Source organism: Zonotrichia albicollis, chromosome 7 (genome assembly GCF_047830755.1).
Source record: "Zonotrichia albicollis isolate bZonAlb1 chromosome 7, bZonAlb1.hap1, whole genome shotgun sequence".
In the NCBI taxonomy this organism is placed as follows: Eukaryota; Metazoa; Chordata; class Aves; order Passeriformes; family Passerellidae; genus Zonotrichia; species Zonotrichia albicollis.
The window spans coordinates 27126422-27146381 of NC_133825.1; the positions used below are offsets into that span (position 1 = coordinate 27126422).

At 39.1% G+C, this 19960-nt stretch overlaps 1 protein-coding gene across 8 annotated transcripts in view; it reads right to left on the bottom strand.

Moving 5' to 3' along the window:
• ZMIZ1 (zinc finger MIZ-type containing 1) overlaps positions 1–19960 on the bottom strand; it is a 332546-nt gene that overhangs the window by 128015 nt on the left and 184571 nt on the right. For all 8 annotated transcript variants that reach the window (XM_074544741.1, XM_026799542.2, XM_074544742.1 and 5 more), the window contains one exon: positions 6262–6375. In XM_074544741.1, coding sequence (XP_074400842.1) covers positions 6262–6375 — 114 coding nt within the window. The remainder of the gene's footprint in view (positions 1–6261; positions 6376–19960) is intronic.

The following is a 19960-nucleotide window of genomic DNA, read 5'->3' on the forward strand; positions in this document are numbered from 1 at the left end:
CCTATTTTCTGGGTATAGATATGCTGAACCAACTCTTCCACCTAATTAATCACATTTAAATCCTGATCTGATTAGAAATCTGATTTTTGGAATGTCACAGGTTGAGTTTTGATTATGTACTTTTCTGCATTGAATCCAGGCAAGCATTAGCTGCATTTGCAGTCTGAGGCATCCTGTTATTGAAACTATGCTATTCTCAGTTTTGTTTTCCTCTTTTGTTGGTTTTTTGTTGGTGTTGTTTTTGTTTTGGGTGGGTTTTTTTTGTAACATATATGTCTTTTTTTTTAACCAATTATGCTCTTATTATACCATATCAGACAAGCTAAAATAGATTTCTGTGTTATGAAACTGAGAGCAGTTAGGCCTTTTTTCTCCTTAAAATGATCTAAAATAGTCTCAACAGTCTCAATTCCAGGATTTTCTGAAGAGAAACGCAATTCAAAAGATTACTGTACTATTGTATTGGTATCATTAGAACATGAAGTTTTAGCAGATACTTCCATGAGTTTATCATTGATGGTTGTAATTTCAGCAACGCTTATCTGCAGTAGAGAGTTGTAGTAAGAACTATAAGCAGAACAAAAAATTTAAATGAAATCCGTAACCTTTAGATGAAGTACAGCTAGGACTATAGCTTTGTGTTTTGTTTGCTTGCTTGTTTTAATTTAAAGAGAAATATTCTTTCACAAACACAGGTAAGTTTCCCATGTCTCATGCCTGAGGCACTCCCAGTATTTGGAGAGGAAAATCTAGAAGATTAAGATTTGGGGGAAAGGCATTTTTAATTACTATTTCAATTACTATTTTTGTGGACAACCTGAGGTAGAAAGTCTTTCCATCTCTTGGATGTAAAGAGAGACTCAGATCCCAGCCACAGTGGTTAGAGACAAAAGCTTTCCCCACAGAAGCTCTCACATTCAGTGATTTACCAGGAGCCAGCTCAGGTAAGCACATCCTGCTTACCTAAACTCCTCCTACTGCCCAAAATTATTGTAGTGATGGATTTTAATTTCTCAGATGAAGCCCCCAGGTACAGCCTCAGAGCAACTGCACACAGCTTTGCCTCTCTCACTCTTTTATTTCTTGATTGCACACACTGAAGAGCCCTAAAGAACAATAAACTTGGTGCCTTGTAAAGCTGAAGCACAGCAAGAGAACAAGGCAGTGCCTTTACGGTCCTTTGCTGAAGACAAGTCTGTAAATCTGTCTGTCCATTTTGCTCTCAGCTGTCTCCTCATTTCCATTTTTGAGGCAGCACCAACACAAATATTACCAAAGCTTCAATAAGACCATTTACATGTTAAACTGCTTGGCAAGAGCAGACCATGGGATGAGACTACACTGCCCCTGAGAAGGGGCAGAAATGAACAAAACAGCCTGGGCCAAATGCCGACTGGAAGTTATTTGTACTGCAGTCTACTTTAAAGCATTCTTTCCTGAAAAGCTTTTGAGCAATATTTTGCTTTTGTATCCCATACACAGAGATATAACTCAATTATGGTGTAACTTTTTGCTCAACCTTACTGTTAAACATGACTTTTAGTATCCACATGGATTGGGAAACGGTTAGGAGAAAAGTTACCCTGTGAGTGATTAAAGTACTTGGATTTCTCTGCTTGGACAGATATCTGATTTGGCCAAAATAGGGTAATTTTTTTAAACTGCTGTGTAGTAACTGAAGATGTTTATTTCAGAAGACTGTAAGGTAATTCCATATACAGTACATTTTTAGAGAATTAAATGCTTAAATTTATCAAGACTGTCAGCCTTGCCATAATATATTCTAGTACTAGAGTAAGAAATTTTTTCAATCCTAATAAAAACACAGCTGTGCCTGGCTTATAGAAGTAGTATTATATACAAAAGAATACCATATCCATTGCCATCTCAATAATTTATAGAATCAATGATTTCAATTATAATTCAGTTTCTGGCCTACAGACTGTCTATCTGATTTGAAAATAACTACTGTTGAAAAAGAGCACCTAGCTTTTCTTGGCAAGTTAGAAGAAATTTTATTGTCTCCGAGAAAAATCATAATTTGTTTGCATGAGCTCTGTAAAAGCTGTTTAAGGGAACCTTTGCACAGCCTGTAGCTTGCAAGAAATAAAACAGATCCAAAGCTTACCCCTTTACCCCTGACTTATTACTTATCTTTTGAAATGAGCATTCTTTATAAATTTTTATTACCCACTCACTTTAGTGATTTTCTGTAATGGGTAAGCACAAAAAGTTAAGCTCTAAGATTAGTGTCTGTCAGAACTGTTTGAACATAGCAACATGATGCACTTGCATGACATTTTGGTCAGAAGAGGCACAGCTTTTGGGGCTTAGTTAATGAAAAAATATTTTCTATTTATGGCACAAGTAATTGGTTTACCTATGTGTCCTTTTCTATTTGACTGTTTGCACTGCACAAAATACCCCAGTTTTGTTCATAGGCCTTGGCAGCATTAGCCTGATTTTTTCATCACAAAAGGAAATTATTTAAACTCTAAATGAGTAATCATTTAAAGTATCTGTTATATGAAGTATTTGACTACCGAAATGAAGTTTACATACCTTATTAGGTACCTCTCTGGCAAAATTTACCTATTGCATCAAATACTGAGTTCCTTCTATAAATAAGAAAACCATTCCTATTATGTTGCACACAATGTCACTGGAGCCCACAGTAGCAAATGTAACTTCAGAATTACAAAGTACTGCTGATGTGGAAAAACTATCTACTGCAAATAGCCAGTTTGCATACTGTGCACAGATTATTAAAAAAAAAAATCACTAAGGCAAGACAAACACTAGACACGTGTTATACATGTTGTTGTTCAACAACTGCTGTCTAGCAAACTCATGAAATTTTCAAGTCATCAAGATTTCTCTAAGTGCTGGTATTACAATTTAAGAAAACCCTCTGCAATGGGTTTCCTATATATTATTCTGTATATATTTTCTGCATATTATTATCAGAAACATAAATGTTTTTAATGGTTCAGTAATTCCATAAATGAAGGTGGAAGCTCCTCTGCTACTGACAAGGCAGAGTATTTCTAAGATCATTCTTCTGCAACTATTCTAAGACAGGCAGCAGGAATCCAGGTGGTTATCCAGTTACCAGACATTACTGACAGTCCCAACACAAAGACAGCGTGTCAGGTAAACAGAACTACTTCTAAGAACCACTTCTTAAATTAAAGCCTTATTTCAAGATTGTGAGCATATTTGTCCTTTATTAATCAGATTAAATCTAATTGGTTAATTTTTACAAAAGACTCTACATAGGACTTACATGATGCAAAGGGTCTGTTATACCTATTACACCTATGTTTTGCTGATCTGTGATACCCTATTCAGCTGGCTATTCATACCACAACAGATCTGTTCTGCTGCTCTGTCATTACATCTGATGCATTTCAGCTCTGCAGTGTGTGAATGACAGTTTGCACATTGCTGAGAGCACCTGCCTTTCTGCATTCATGACATCCTCATAAGTTTCAATTTGGATTAGTATATGTCGTGTTACCACTCGCAGGACATAATCATTTCATATTTCTTGATGGTTCCAGAACAGCTTAGCATACACCACTTTTTCCCTGGTCAGAGAGTTAATGGAACAGAATGTCATAAAAATAACAAAAATCATTCTCAGTATTACAGAAGAGAAGCTTTATGAGCAAGCAAGCATTTTTAGTATTTGTAGACTTTCCAAATTAAATGCCTTAAAGAACTACACAGCTCAAATGTTGCAATGATGGTGGAGATCACTTTCTTTAAAAGAATATATCCAAAAATATGGAAATTTTCAGGGATTTGACCATTGAAGGTAATTTTAAAGGCTAGCAAAATAAAACAGTAATCCTGTTTCAGTGATTGAATACTTTCATATTCTTTTTTCATTTTTCTTTTAGCATAATCCTCACAAAGAAGTAAGAACTGGTAAACCTTATCAACATTAACAAAAATAGGCTCCTGATAGCACAGAACATGAAGCTATGCAATCTAGTGTTAAATCTACTCATGATATTCCATTATTTCAGCTACCTTTGACTTATTTGCAACTTTCTGAATAATTTCTCTGAAAACAGACTAAAGTTCCATCATGTTTGTTAAAAGTAGACAAACCCCTTTTACTGTAAGGAAATGAAAAATCCATGTTTGCTAAATTATGAAACAGAACATATTAATTAGAAAGAAATTATGTATGAGTAAGCTTAAATAGAAAAAATATACATATAAGGAGAAAAAAAAATTAAAAGAGAGACCTTGCCCACTGTACTGCTAATGTATGAAGATGATACAGGAAGTACAAACCTCTTGGGTTACAACCATGCTGTTAAGTCTGTTTAATGGGAAGCAGGAAGAGGGATGTACACAACAAGAAATTAAAGAATATCTTTCTTAGAGGGATTTTAAAATTAAGAACAAGAAACATCTTCATTGCAGTTTATAGGCATTCTGCAAACCCTGTGTATTTATCAAACACAGAACAAGCCACCTGGTTAAGTTCCTGTGTTATTTCCTTGTCAGGAATGTAATGAAATTACAACACATGATAAAGATGCTGCTGCCAGTCAGTCCTACACTGCAGATAATTCTCACCCACAACAAGCTTGGGAAAGGGGCATGCCATCCTGTTCAGATTTCAGGGAGAAGTATGAAGCAAAGTAATACATGTGGTTCACATATTAACAGTACTTAGATGGTAATACTGGTTATTTTATTTCATCCTTGACAGAAGAAAAACAGTATTTTTATTTCAACACACTGAAAACCATGTATTGTGTTTTACCTCACCAGTTTTCATGGAACATTTCCTGCCCACTTTCTGTACACTGTGAGGAGAATGAATCACTGGCAGTCAGACCTTATTTTGACCCTTCACTTGGGCAGGGCTGAAGATCTGCTCATGTAGAAAGAAAAGATTTAAACAGCAAGGAAGTCGCAGGTCAGACTCACAATGTTCCAGCAAGGGCTGCAGAGAAATACTGTGCACAGATTGCCCAGTTATACCTGAGGTAAATACCTGCTTTCCCAAAAGCTACCCTGAAAAATGCTAACAAAGTTGTTTAAAAGCCTAAATAAAATATAGTTATGGTCTATTAGACATGATGTGCATTTTCTCATAATTGATGCTACTGATAACTTTTACTTCAAACAGGATTGTTAAATAGTCTGTCTTTGGACTTTACCATTTTTAACTTCCTTTATTTTATCTTTTTCCAGCTGGAAGATTATATGCATCTCCTATGTGTCTGACTGGATTTATTCTAACTTTCTGACATACAAATCTGAGGGATGCTATACACTGGAGCACACTAAGATGGAGCCATTCCTTAACATTTGGATTTCAGGCAACTCAATTTCAGTCTTAATGTCTGTTTCATGTATACCAGCTACACATTGCATGAAAGTAATCCATGCACTTCTGCCCCACAACAAATAAAATAATATATATAAAATAATATATAAAATAATAATTCATAATTAATTTCAGAATTTCTGTTACTTTTGTGACTATTTATTTAGATCATCTTGCTTGGCAAATTGCAGTGAGACTTTTAATCCTTCTGCTCAGTCAGAATTTAATTAATCTAAAGTCTTAACTCTGCATAAAAGTTCTGGACTGCTGCTGCTGGAAAACAAAAGTTTCAAAACCAAAATGTACAGAAAAATATCTATTTTAATGCATTATAATGAAGTTGCTTAGGAACTACAGTGGTCTTAATGAAAAGTGAATGAAAAGAAAAGCACTGAAATCAATGGAATTGTTGGAATTAGTATGTCAGGATGAGACCTGCAGTCAATTCATATAACAAAGTAAGCTAAGCAGGCATGTCAGAAACACTGTTTAGCTGGATGCACAGCATACATAGAATAAAAGGCAAGTGGTCCTTCAGCCCTACCAAAAATGCCAAAGGAAAATAAATACCTGGAAAGTTCATCACTCTATAAAAACATTAGCAATTTCACATCATGAGATAATACTGTATGTGTATTACAAATAAACCAGCCTGTGCATTTGTAAGTAATCTAACTAAAAATGTTTAGCCCTCTTATGCTCTAACTTCTTCTTATTGCATTTGGCTTCCTGTTAAGCAATGGAGTCAAATAAACAGGTCTTAGGGTCTGGCTTTATGTATTAAAGGTAAAATGACAAAAATTCCCTTAAAATGCAGATTCTGAAAATCAAGTTCCCTTGGCCACGAGAGAGTGAACAGAGAATAAAACAGAACTGGAGCCCCTGTGACAGCAGGGTGGACATACCGTCAAACAGCCCATCAGGCTCTGCTCAAACGGTCTCTGGAAGGCTCTGGGGTCTCCACACCAGTCCAGGAGCTCTGTTGCTGCATTATGGAAGTTTGCTGGGTTCTGTAAGTGCTGCAAAGGAAAGGCAAAGCAACATGGTAAATAACATATATGAGGGCTGACATATTCCTTTCTACATCACTTTATTGCAAAGTCTGGCAACTAGGAAGAGCACCTAATTCAAAAGCAAGACTTTCAACGGCACAGTGAATGCAGAAAATCCTGCTTCATTCTTATTAATACTTACACCATTCACTGACATGACTTGAGTTAGAGACAAGCTGTAGCTGAAACACCAGAGCTCCCCAAACTCTCTCTCCACAGCACCACCTCTGCCACCTGCAAATCATAGCGGATTCCACTTGGAAACCCAAATTGTCTGAGCCCAAATTAAGGGAACTTTTAGTCTTGGGTTCAACGTCTTTGATGTGTGTTTATGCCCCACTGCTGGGACATGGCAGCACAGCACCTTCCAATAATCAAGATTTCAATCTTTGCTGCTGGCCAATGAGGCAAATGTGACAGACTCAGAAATGCCAGTGCCAGGGAGAAGCACACTCACTGTACCAATCCCTTCCAGGAACCTTGGCTTCACTGCTTGTGACATCATTATAAGCAATTAGGGTGATCAGCTTCAGCATCATGAAAAACTGAGGGTTATTTCTTAACTGAAAATGCTTTCACATGCACAGAAGGCATGCAGACATTTCAGAGGGGAATCCTACCTCTCCTGAAGAGGGTGGCAGGATTTTGAAAGGGGAAAAAAACTAAATCTGATTTTGTTTTGAAATTTGCATCAGCAATGGATTTTTTATTCTTGACTACCACATTAATTTCTGCCTTTTTACTGAACAATAGGAAGTCCTGATTTTAGAGGCACTTAGTAAACTTACCTATACTATTGTTCACACTGTCATCTCTCACTGTCTACATTGCCAAAGTATTCCAAAATTTTAGCTGCAGGAGAGGGATGGCACAGAAAAGAAGGAATTCAATTTACAACAGTAATATTGTTTCTAAATTCTCCAGTTCTGGTGGTGGTAGATGTGTCAGTGAAAACTCCAGAAACAACAAGAATAGAGAGCATTAAGGAATTGTTGGGTTTTACTAAGTAGTGGTTTTATAATTCTTGGAATTGCTGAGAAAAATATGAAAATGATATGAGTGTTTTATCTGGGAGGCACAAATCTCAGGGGCATAATTTTTAAAATATATCATTACTTTTAAATCAGTTGCATAATTTGGGAAAACATGACTGCTCATTTCTAAGCATCGGGATCAACTATAATGTTCACAACCTATTTTTTCTCCCTTCATCCCCTCATGCCTGAGTAGCTGCATATATTAACATCATGACAAATGAAGGGGAAAAAAAATTCCTGCTATGGTAGGTTTTCAGCAGTTCCCAGTCTGTGAGCTTTTGGACCACGTTCCATTAGATAATTCTTATTCAATAAACGCTCTTGGTCAGAGGCCTTGTTCTAACAAGGGATGACTGACATGCAGGGCATGGATTTTTAAAACAATAGCAGAATTTGAAAAAGCAGACAGGCATTGTGCAAAGTGGGTTTCTACCTCTGCTCTACCAACAGGGGTACAGCTCACACAACCAACCAGTGAGAGCTTTACCTAGGCTGCATTTCAGAATTACATCGCTACCTGATCATATAATTATTGGTGGAGGAGTCGAATGAATGTGTATACAGATGAAAGGCAAGAATCCAAGTGAGTACATGTAAGAAGCCATATTGTAAGGCTTCATGTAAAAAAAATCCCATGAACAGAGCTAGTAGTTTGAGTTATGAATCTTCCAAGTAAAAGGGAAAAGGATTCTTTTTTGAACTCTTCACTTAAACCACCAGAGAAGTGACTGCCTGACACTAAATCTCTGAGTGAATACAGCTCCTTCCACAGGCCACTTTGATCTGCAGGGGAAACAGAAGTTGCTTCAAACCTCTCTACAACAGCATGTGTAAGCTCTGCTAATATCAAATACACTATTTCCAGAAGGCAAGAGAGGCACATGAGCTGGTGAACAAAATGCTGAATGCCTACTGTACTGATAGGACTTAGGTCACAGATCTCTCAGAAGGGAAAAAATAACCCAAACCAAAACCACAGAAACAACATAAAGAAAAATTCACTGAAACCTATGCAATTTTGTATGTGAAATAGTTTTTAGTAACTCTTCTCTCCTTGTGGGAAAGGAAATGAATTGAGAGCCACTAATCAAAAATCCAAGTAAGAGCTACATGATATTTATTCCCACCAGTGTTGCTGCTTGCCAGACACACACATCATCTGCTAAAGCTTACAATGAAATTTCACAATTGAGAAACACACTATACCTGAATGAGAACAATTTTTTTAGATACAGGCTAACAGATAAAGAGCAGGGCACACCCTTATCCACATGCTGTATTTTCAGTGTAGCACCACATAAGGGTAATTTGTACTTATCATAACACCACTGAAAAGCAGTATTTTTTCCCCCCTAGATTCAAGTTTCAACATGTACTAAACTTGCACTTTGCTATGGCAGAAAAGGCTACTTTTACTTGCCTGTGCCAAGGTAGCTGTGACCTCAAAGACTTGGTTTTAACTGCTTGTTCTGCAACCCTCCAGCAAGTTACTTCACTGCATCAGAACTCATCCCTGAGGACACTATCAGAACCCACTTAAATACAGAGGGGATACTGAAATCCTGACTTCCTAAATGCAACTGCTCCACTGAAACTTGGTTAGAAACTCACTGGGCAAGATCAGCAATTCTGTTAGTTCCATCACAGACTAAAAAACCCCAAACAAAACACAGGAAAAAGTCAGAATACCAGTGGGTCCTGCCTCTGTGCAGTGGATTTGAGTAGTTTATGGGATGAGATAAAAGCTGGTCCTGAGGACATTTCTTGTAATGTTGCACAGCATTCTGTCTGGGACATATTTCTCACAGCTTTCTGACTTTCTAAATAATTTTAAATTCTGGTTCTCCTCCAGTTTTTCTTTTTCGCAGTCAAAGGCTAAGGCTACTTTTATGGAAAACAAACAGAAGATCCAGCATGAACCAAAGCATGAAGGCAGGTGCAATTCCTTCCCTCAGTTACATAAGAAAACATTCCAAATGCCTGCTGTGATTTTTATTTATTGACAACTTAAACACTGTATGTGGAGCAAAAAGCCCCAGTGTCATTCACATCCTCACAACAAAAAGCCTGCCTGAGAAGAATATTACATCTACCATACTCATCAGGCAGGAAATAAAGAGATATTCTCAGTTCTCAATCCAATAACAGAAGTACAAACCAAAGCTTATGCCAGATCCATCCATCAGCTTTGTTGTGAAGCATTTTACACGCATGGCTCTATCCTCTTCAACTGAAATTATTGGCAGCATTCTGAAGAAGCAAGGCATATGTCTGAAGAGTCTTGTCTGAAACTGTGCTTCTTGTAAACAAGGGGGGAAAAAAACCCACCTCATTAGGAGCTGGTTTAGACAAACGTGACAATGAACCAGATCTGGATAAAACACATCTTGGTGAATCTTCAAAGGTGCTAGTGAAGGGCCACCTAACAGCACCATGCTTGCAAGCAATGATGTTTTTAGCAAGTGGAGAGGATTTGTATGAATAAAATCTGAAGCAAAAATGAACAAAGCCAATGAACTGAATGAAACAGTTATTTACCAGATTGCTTTCAGTATTATTTGCTTTTCAGAAGACTATTAGCAAAACATGACAATTTCTATAATTGAAAAAACTTAAAAGATTTTCAGTCTAATCATTTATAATACCCCAAATCTAATATTCTCTTAGCCTGAATAGAACAGAAATCACAGGAATACTTGATGCATGTGAGCATATCATTATTGTGGGGATCACCATGTGATGCTCCGAAGAGAGAGTCTGAGTCACAGAGTCATATTTGATCTTGCAAGGGATCTCTTCTCTTTGTAGCTACTCAATTAACAGTCTGGTGTAGGGGGATAGAGAGAACAGCAGAAGACTTTGCTATCCATTTTACTATCTCCAAAGAAAAGTGAACTGAACCAGCCAAGTCCTTTTCTGAGGACTGCTGACATTAGAGCTGACTTCCAGGGAAGATGGGAACATTTACTGCTGCTCATGATCACCTCTGGCTTAAACGCTCTATTTACCTAAAGAACAGACCACCTTTGTAAATTTGTGTGGACATACAGACAGAGGATGCAGGTACAGTAGGACCCAAGTTCACCAGATTCCACTGCAACTGTCTGTGTGCCCACTCCATGGTTTATTGCTCTGTCATCTCCTGGGGTGAGGGCAACAATGCCAGTGTTTAGAGTTACATACAACAGCTGACATGTGGCAATTTTTGGTCCCAACGTTTCAGAATACAGCCACCCATTGAAATTGTTACTCCCTTCCAATCAAACAGTGATCAGAAAGTCTTGATATACAATAAAAACTCTGCAAGGGGCACAAAAATATAAGCTTCATTCCACATATGAATTCAGGCCCTTATGAGTTAAAAAGGTATATATAATAAAGATCTTATTATTTAGAAGGATACTAAAGCACAACTGAGTACTCTCTGGGTGGGTGGGTGAAAAGTGGGTGAAAGCATTTCCTGCAACCCAAGATTCAATACGATTTTGGAGAATGAAACCAATTACCCACACTGAAACATGGCAATGATGATGGCCTTATCTTCTCTAAATATAGAAGACTACAACCCTTCTCTACACCTGTGTACCTTAGAACAGTCTAGTAAGCAATGCAAGAATATCAGTCAAAATTAAGAACAATTACAGAGTTTTAATATTATCTCACATCAAGAAATGCTAATGTGATGGCAATGGTATAGAAAAATGAATCATTTAAACATGAAATCCACATGTTCCTCTTTGTGGCTATAGAAAAAAAATGTTGAATTTCAATTTACAAATGACATCTCTAGTGGAGAGTTTTTTCCCTCTTTTCTGTGGAACACATTAGACTGAAGGCAGAGACCTAATTTGCCACAATTTAACCTATTCAAAATGAGATGTCATGCAGTAAGTTTTTGAGCAGCAAACTGTTTAACTATGCTAAACAAGTTATTGCATTTATTTACGTGATGTCGCAGCAAATTATGAAGGCTGACTCAAGTTGTCTGTTTGTTTTGCCGAGTTACGTCTGCTCTGTGTCTCACTCCTTGATTTAATTGAACTGCTGAAGATAATATAACTTATCACACAGACATTATGCCATGTTGTAGATTCTAGGTTAATTAACAGTAGCCTACAGTCACTGAATTTCTCACATGGTTAGCCACTTGGACCCTGTCTACTGTCTAGCTTCACTAATCAACGAGTCTGGGAATTTTACATCAGCGGCACAAAACACTGGCAACACAGGGAGCTTTTCAGCGCACAGAAAAAGAGAGCACAGAGAGATGTAGGTAGCCTTTTCTTTGCTCCGAAATTAACCCTTTCCTACACACCATGTGGCAAGGCTGCACGCTTGACAAACATTCTGGTCCATCAGCTGGGGAGAGTGAATCCAGGAGGCAGCTGTTCTCCTGCAGGACACAAACTCTGGGCTGCTGTTCCACAAGCACTGGGGGCTGCCAGCGCTGGAAAGCTCCTGCCTCCCTCTGCCTTCTCCTGCCTGCTCCCCTACCCAGCACAGGAGGACACAGGCCTGCCTGCATGGTGAATTAGCCCCATTCTGCACTAACAAGCTGAGCTGCCCTGGCCCTCCAGGATGGCAGGCAGGGCAGGTCCTTGAACCTTAGCCCCAGCAGGGGAGGCAGCAGCAGTGTGAGATAATATTAAACCTCCAGGGGAGGCCCTTCGGGAGCCCATGGGAATGAGCACGTGTTACAGCACAGCATTTTTCCATACCAACACTAGTCTGAAGCTGACCTAAATCCTAGGACACAATTGTTGGTGATGCTTAGTCCTATGGCAGGTTGGTGCTGTGAGCTTCCTTGCCCAAACACGCACTTCCAGTATTCTCAGTGCCTCAGACCACACTTGCTGTTCTGACTGTGATCTAACCTCCCAAATGCAGACTTTCAGTCACCACTCACAGTGAGATCCCTTATGTGGCCACACAATCATTAGACCTGACTCAAAAAAAGTGACTGCAAACAAAAGGTAGGGCTGGGAAGGTACCAAGACTCTGCTCTCAGCAGCAGCTTTGGATTAAACGCATGGCGAAACTTCTCCCAAAGGTGGAGCTGTATCATCAATGTAAGAGGATGACACAGTTAAGTTCACATCATAAACACTCCTCCCGCCTCACAATACCCTCCTTAAAAAAAAATAACTGTACTTTTAATAATTTCAAGCCAGATAAATATTTTGTTATTAATATTCCTCATTATTTTACATAAACATAATGCATACAAAGAAGGGTGCCAAAAGGAAACACGGATTTTTAGTGTTCTGATACTGTGCATATTTACTCTTGAGGTAATGCTGAGACTTCAGTCAAGTTTAGACAACAGGTTCATCTCTATGCTTTCAAAACTTTCCAACAGGTCAAGAATTGCAAAGTATATAAAACCCAGCACAAAGCCCATCTCTCCCAGACCATGAGGCCAGATACTCTGCATTACATAAATTTTGTATACATTTGAAATGCCTGTGTACAACTCTGAGGTTCACATGAACTGCTTGCTATTTTCAGCCGCAAGCATGCAGGTTTTCAAGCCTTTCTTGACAACAGTGGAAATTAAAAATCTCATATGGTTGTAATTCTATGAATTTAATAACAAAACTGGAAAAGCATCTATCAAAATTGATATATAAAAGTAGGTATAGTCAAAACTATAAATACAGGACCTATAGTTCCTTTGGAGCTAAACTGATTGATAATGTGTGGTGAAGGAGCTGACCTGCTTCCCTTGTGGTGATGGAGCTGATTCCATGCCTTCAGTACTTTTTTAACTCTGGTGTTATAAAAGAGTATGGTGTATCTCTGGAGTATCTCACTCTGACCCTTGAGCTGGGATTTGATGGACAGGTGCTTTGGCAGATTCTGCCAGGCAATTCAGACTATTTTTTGTCCATCTTAACACTCATCCAGACATGTCTGCAGTCACGTGTAATGAAAACGCACTAATGTGCTGAAGAGGGGTAAATAGGGGAGTAGGGAAGAGCAGCACCTGGAAGAGAAAGGGCAGAGAGAACTGGCAGAGGTTACATGCCCTTCAGCTGAAACCACTGGGAGCAGAACCACTGTGCTCCTGCTCGTGGGGCAAAGGGCGCTCAGCTCCCAAAGAAAACCAATCACTGCTCTTAGGACTGTAAATAGGATTCCTGGTTAGACACCCTTGACAGAGCACAACCACAGGGCCACAGAGCTGGTCTCTGTTACTCAGTGCACAGGTATCCTGCTGCCAGGCCTGAATTTGATGGCTCACTCAGTGCCATGAGAGCTGCAAATCAGCAAGAGCCATTTGCTTTAAATACATTGATTGAGCCTCTATTACTCCAAACCTTGAGCAAGCTCTGTGAATGAGCCCAACCATGAGCCTGTCTCCCCTCCTATGCAAAGGCCTCTACTTCAGATCCCCATCCACCACTGGCTGCCAGAAAGCTCCAGATACAGACACAGGACAACACTACCCAAGAACACACTTTAAACATAAAAAATGACATGACCTGAAAGAGATGGTTTCTCCATCTTTATTTTTTTTACTGTCAACAGTGATTACCTTGACCTATCCATAAGCAGCCATACTCAATATATTAAAAACTGATCTGCAATCAATATTCAAAACAAATGGTCTTTTTCATGAGGATAGAGGGGAGCATTGAGCTCTTCACTGTCTTTTGGGAGTGTGATTTTTGTTTATCTGGATATGAGTATAGATAGTTCAATTCTCTACAGTCCTTTTCAATATCAAAGACTGTTTTATTTAGCAAAAAATTAAAAGGCTCAAGCTATGCACTTTGCATTCAGATAATCCCCCCCTCCCAATTTTGTGTTTGTGAGATTGAGAGATCCCTAATTAATAGAATTATCTTGCACTTACATGGCTCATTCTATTGGAGGTTTTATAAATATTTTATTAGGCTCACATTTTGAGAGGCACTAGATATACTAAGAGAGAGAGATTAAGACCATGTTAGACATTCCTACTTATGAAAAACAGAACAAACGGAGTCACCTTTGCCCCCTTTGTCCTTTGCAGCTTCTTTTTCAAAACTAAAAGCATAGTGAGCAATGACCAGCACCTCTATCAGATGTTTTAACATCAAGAAATTACTGTGCAAGATCACATGCTAAACAAATGAGAAAAAGAAGAAATAAAAAATATGAGCATCACTGAACTGAAAAAAACCCAAGCTGTTCAGTTGTGAACTGTAAGGAAACAAAATCTATATTAATGCTGATTTTAATTGATGCTTCTCTGATACACTTTTAGTATAAAGTGTGTGTATAATTCAGTACTGATTGCAGAAAAGGTGAATGCTTGGTAATTGAGCAGCCCTGTTCTGCTGCCTGGATCTCCTGTACCATGAGTTTTGTGAGGATGACTGCACACCTATATGCATGTGCTGGAGCAAAGGAAGGATACTGCAACCTTGGCTTGTCAATTAGTTTTACACAAGGGTAAGGAATGGATTTAACATCTGAGCCTCAAGAACTATACACAGAAGCCAGAAGAGTTGAAACAAGAATCATTCCTTAACTGCTGATCAGAACTGCAACATTGTCTTCCTTTCAATCTACGCAACTGCACTGTATTTATGATATACTTTGATAAAACTTTATGTTAAGTAAGGGAACATGCAGCAAATTAAACTCCTTTAGTCACAACCTACTGTTCCACCCAGCCTCCCCTGCTCAGCAGGAAACTGTTTCTTGGGGGCCTAAAGGCTGTGATCAGATGTGACTGAAGATGGAAATGGGGCAGACTAATGGCAGTGTGTCTTCATGTTCATCTCCTGATTGCTGGTGCAGGCTTTGCACCTTCCTTACCCCCAGCACCTGCACTACCATCAGTCAGCTGAGAGCAGTGGAAACAGTATGGTTTACCAAGACTCCACATACTCAGAGGGGTCAGAAGTATTTTCCTTAAGCACTCACAAACTGATTTTATAGGATAAAAGTCACAAGACAAAGGTACAACTGTTTGCTCTTTCTTCAAGGCCATGCTCAGTCATGCAAGGCTCCAGTCTCTCTTTAGATTTGTAATTACAGCTCAACAGAATTATGAAATCAGTTTGCCTAACCAGTTCACTTGCTCTTCTTGGCAAATGAAACAACCCAATTTTCCATTAGTATCTCCCTATTACACCGTGCCAGCATGAGATGTCTCTCTGTGTGACTGCAGCAACAATCCTCAGGCTTCTGCAGCCTTAGCAGCATTCCACTTCACTCCAGCAGGCATTGCAATGATACAGGAGCTTTCTTCTCAAACACCCTTGTGATTTTCAGTCAGTAGTTTCAGTCCTAAATATCTCAATGTATCAAGGAGCTAATTTTCGCCAAGCAGTGGCCATACTTTTTCTGTTACAATACCACTGCACTATTAGAATAATGTTTCATTATTACAATAATATTTACATGAATTGGTAATGGATTTTATTGATAAAAATAGGCTTATTTGTGCTAGACTTGCTTACCTGCTGCAAGATAAAAACATTTACTTTCATAATGTGTTTTAGTAGAAGATTAGGTGAAGGACTCGGCAAAGTGGGATGTCTACATAAATACTTCTGAGTTGTAAACCATCTAATAATTTTAGGTACATATCACACCACCTAAAAGTATAAAGTGAGTTGATGGCAAGGGGGGGGGGGGGAAGTACCAACTCCTCTGATATATGTACTGAATCAAATTTTAAAAATTAATTAATATATATACATTTATTAATTTTCTAAATTTCAGAAGAATAAATTCACTGGTTTTGAAAAATATCTACTAGTCTTCAGTATATCCTGTTGAACAGCAGCACATTTGTTGGACATACTTTGCAATTCATTTTTTTTACTCATTTGAGTAATTTACTTACTTACAGAGCTTTTTATAGCACTTTTAATCAACTGATTTAATCTTTATTATTTTAATCTCTTAATCTATGCAGAGATAAAATCTCAAGGTGACTACTTAAAATGATGACTACACAAACTGCTACCATGTGGAAGATGTAAAATTCTCATGACATATTCTCACAGGTCCTACCAGCCAGCAAGGCATTACTGAGGTATTTGCAAATCAAAAGGAAAAATGCTTCCCCAGACAGTTTTTCAATTACAGAACTGCCCACAGCACCTGCTGTGTGACCTGCCCACATACAATGTGTTACTGCACAGAGGCAGGAAGGAGTGAACACCACCAGAGAAAAGACTTTTCCTTCAGGAGATGATGGCAGAGGTCTGCACTGCTGAAGGCTCTTGGTATTAACAGCACTTTGGCCACTATAACTCATTTGAAAACACCTACTTTATAAATGATAAAAAACTTACCTGCAAACTAAGGCATACTTCTATGGATTTGCTATTGCACACAATAGCAGCAACTCAAATAGCAAGTGTGTATGTTGGAAGGAAGATCCAGAAATGGCAGAAGTCAGAGATATCACCAGATGTGTCACACTTTCACTGCAGAGCTTGACCCAGCTGCTGACAAAAAGCACTTCCTATGCTCATCTGACACCAAGGTGACAGGCACTCCACTTACAGAATTTTCAAATATTCATCCTTATTTATCCAAAGAATTTTAACCCACAGGCCAGATAATTTGTTGCACAGGAAAGAATTAAATTATAGTAAATTCTATGGGTACTGGAGGTTTTCTGCCTGAGCTTAAAATGTGCACTTTCCATGTTGAAATGGAAATCCTACGGATACTAACACAACTAATATTAAGAGTGATAACACCCCAGCCCTCAAGGACAGGTGCTGCAGTAAAGCAGCAGAACTGGAAATGGGCAAAGTGAAGCTGCCACAATTTTACCAATCCACCTCACATGATGGGTTATGTTCCACCCACTGGAACCCTGTCAGATAAACAAACCAGCCAAATACTGCAAACAAGAAGGTGCTCTCTTCCCCCTCCCCACCACAAGTGCTTCCAGCAAATTGCCTCTTTGCTCCTTCCCTCGCAGCTTCCCTACCAGGATGCAGGATCTAATGAGCAGGAATGTTGACTGACAAGTCTCTAAATGGACTAGAGGAGCCAGGAAAGCTGGTCTGCTGTCAGTTTTTCCTAAACATACTTTAGTCTAGCAGAGGAATATTCCAACAGACAGAGCACAAAAGCAGACAAAGAACTTGTGGCTATAGGCCTCAGAAAAATAGATACAAAAAAAATGTAGCTACTAACAAAACACTGATGGATCATTCAACCAATAAACTGTAAAACCTGAGCCCTATCAAATGTCTTTTTAAGGAAAAGGTCTTTTTCCCCTTTAGCCTTGTTATTTCACATTTAGCTGCTAAAACCCCGGTAACACATATAGGATACAAAAAAAAGTATATTCTAAATAAATGCACTCTTCATAAAAATACTTCTAATTTTCAAAGTTCTTCAAGAATGAAATTTTTATGAAACTACTGTGGGCAGTTTTGTAAGCACATGCAAATGAAAAAAATGGGAAGCATTTTTCTTTTTATTAAAAACTTTTCAGCTGTAATTTCATACCAGTCCTTGGTAACCAGTCTAAAATATACTAAAAATGACATGTTTAGGACTGCTTAGCATTTACATGAGTTTGCAACAACAACACTGAAGAGCAGAAGAATTAGTTCAAACACTTCAGTGCTTAAAAACAGTTATGTAAATATACAAAGAATTCTATTTTCCTCTGAATTGCAAGCTACCAAAAACCTAGCTGCTGAGTGATGAAAGAAATGGGCTTGCTTGTTTCCAATCTGAGCAAGAAAATATCAACACAAACACACAGCAATTACAACTTTTAGCATATCTCTCTGAATGGCTGGGTAGGCACTAAAAAGCATTGCTAGGCAGCAATTCACAAGCCTTCTGGAAGGAAAGAGGGGAGAAATGCTAATGGCTTTCTGGAAATCAGCTGTGTGACGTGTGTCTCCAATTACGTGGTGCTCCTGCACCATTTGATGATACAGCTCAGTGTGCCCTGATGTACCATGACACAAGCAGCAGAACCAGCCTTGCCTGTTCCCACCATGATCTAATACTTTTGACACCAGAGAGCCTTTTCACACTTCTCCTTAACCTGTTACTAACATTTCAGCACAGCTTTAGAACACAGCCGAACAGCTGTACTCAGCACAGTGGGAAGATATCACACACCCTTTCTGAAAGGGGAGACTTCCTCATAATTTCAATACAGAAAGGGGTTTTTTCATCTACTTCTTTGCAGGAATTTCAGAAGAAACATACAGAAACCTTACAAAACTGACAGCAAACAGAGACACAAAGGGTAGAAGTCCCTAGATTCATTATAGCTCCAAGTTTTTCAAGTAGACCCATTAGAATAAGAGTAGAGAGATGTTACCTAACCCACTGATTTTGCCTGGTATTTGCTTCCATCACCTAACAAATGCAATGGGCAGCATCTGGTTAAAGCCACTCCTCTGGACTGCTCTGAAGAATGCTTTAAGAAAGCCAGTCAATTCTTTACTGGGATTTTCTATGCAGCAGGAGCCAAGCTGGTTCCTTCAGAGGGCTGTGCCTGGGCAGCAAGGCAGCTCTCAAATTCAGCTCCATGCCTGCCTGAACCAGCTCCTGCTGCCCCACGGCTTCATGGACATTGTGCCAGAGCCACCTGAGCCATGAGCAGATAAACAGATTATTACTGCAGCCTCAAATATGGTAGGGAATTCTCAGGGGCCATCAGACCTTTGCTCCGCACAAAAGTAATTCTGTGGTTTTGTTTGCATGGACAAAGACTTAAAGAAAAAAGCCTGAACATGCAGCTTCCTCCAGTGTACCCTGAAGAGTCTCCTGTGTCATGACAAACTAATTGCACGTGTTAAGGAAAGCTTGTTACTTTGGCTTTTTCCACTGTACATCAAAAAAGCTATGTTTGATTTTAAAGCACACACACTTACAAATACTAAGGGAATCAGCTACAAAGAGACCACACAAGCTGTTCCAGCCTTGCACAGAAGTCTGGGTTTTTTTAAGCATAAATACACAGCCACCTCTTCAGTTTGCCCTTTCATCTATTCTGAAACACTTCTTAACACACACTTCATTTCCTAACTAGCTGATCATATACAAGTTTTGGGTTTGTAGCTTTAAAGCACTAAAAAAGATGAAGGTAAAGCACAACCTTGATCCTGGAACAGAAGTCAGCAAGGATATTGTGGGTGTCTCACAAGTCACAGAGCTGGGAAGAAAGAAGCCTGTCCTGACCCTGTGCTGAAACCTGATCTAGTTAAAGAGGCACACGGATTACCATTTATAGCATTTCTCAGGGGCTGGAGTGAGGGGCAAGGAGGGCTGCAGACAGCTCTCAGTCTGGCTGCAGGAGCCACTGGCTGCCAGCAGGGTTATAAAACTTGCAGATGCTGGGTGCCAAAGAAGGGTGGCTTTCCTCCTTCCCCTGCTGCAGTGCACCTTCCACACCACTGCTGTGCCAACCACCCCAAAAGCACATGTGTGCCCAGGGGAACAGCAGCACTGTTTGTTCACAGTCTGGGAAAAGGGAGAGACCAGAAGAAAAGGCAGACACATGTTTGTCTGCCCCTGCAGTT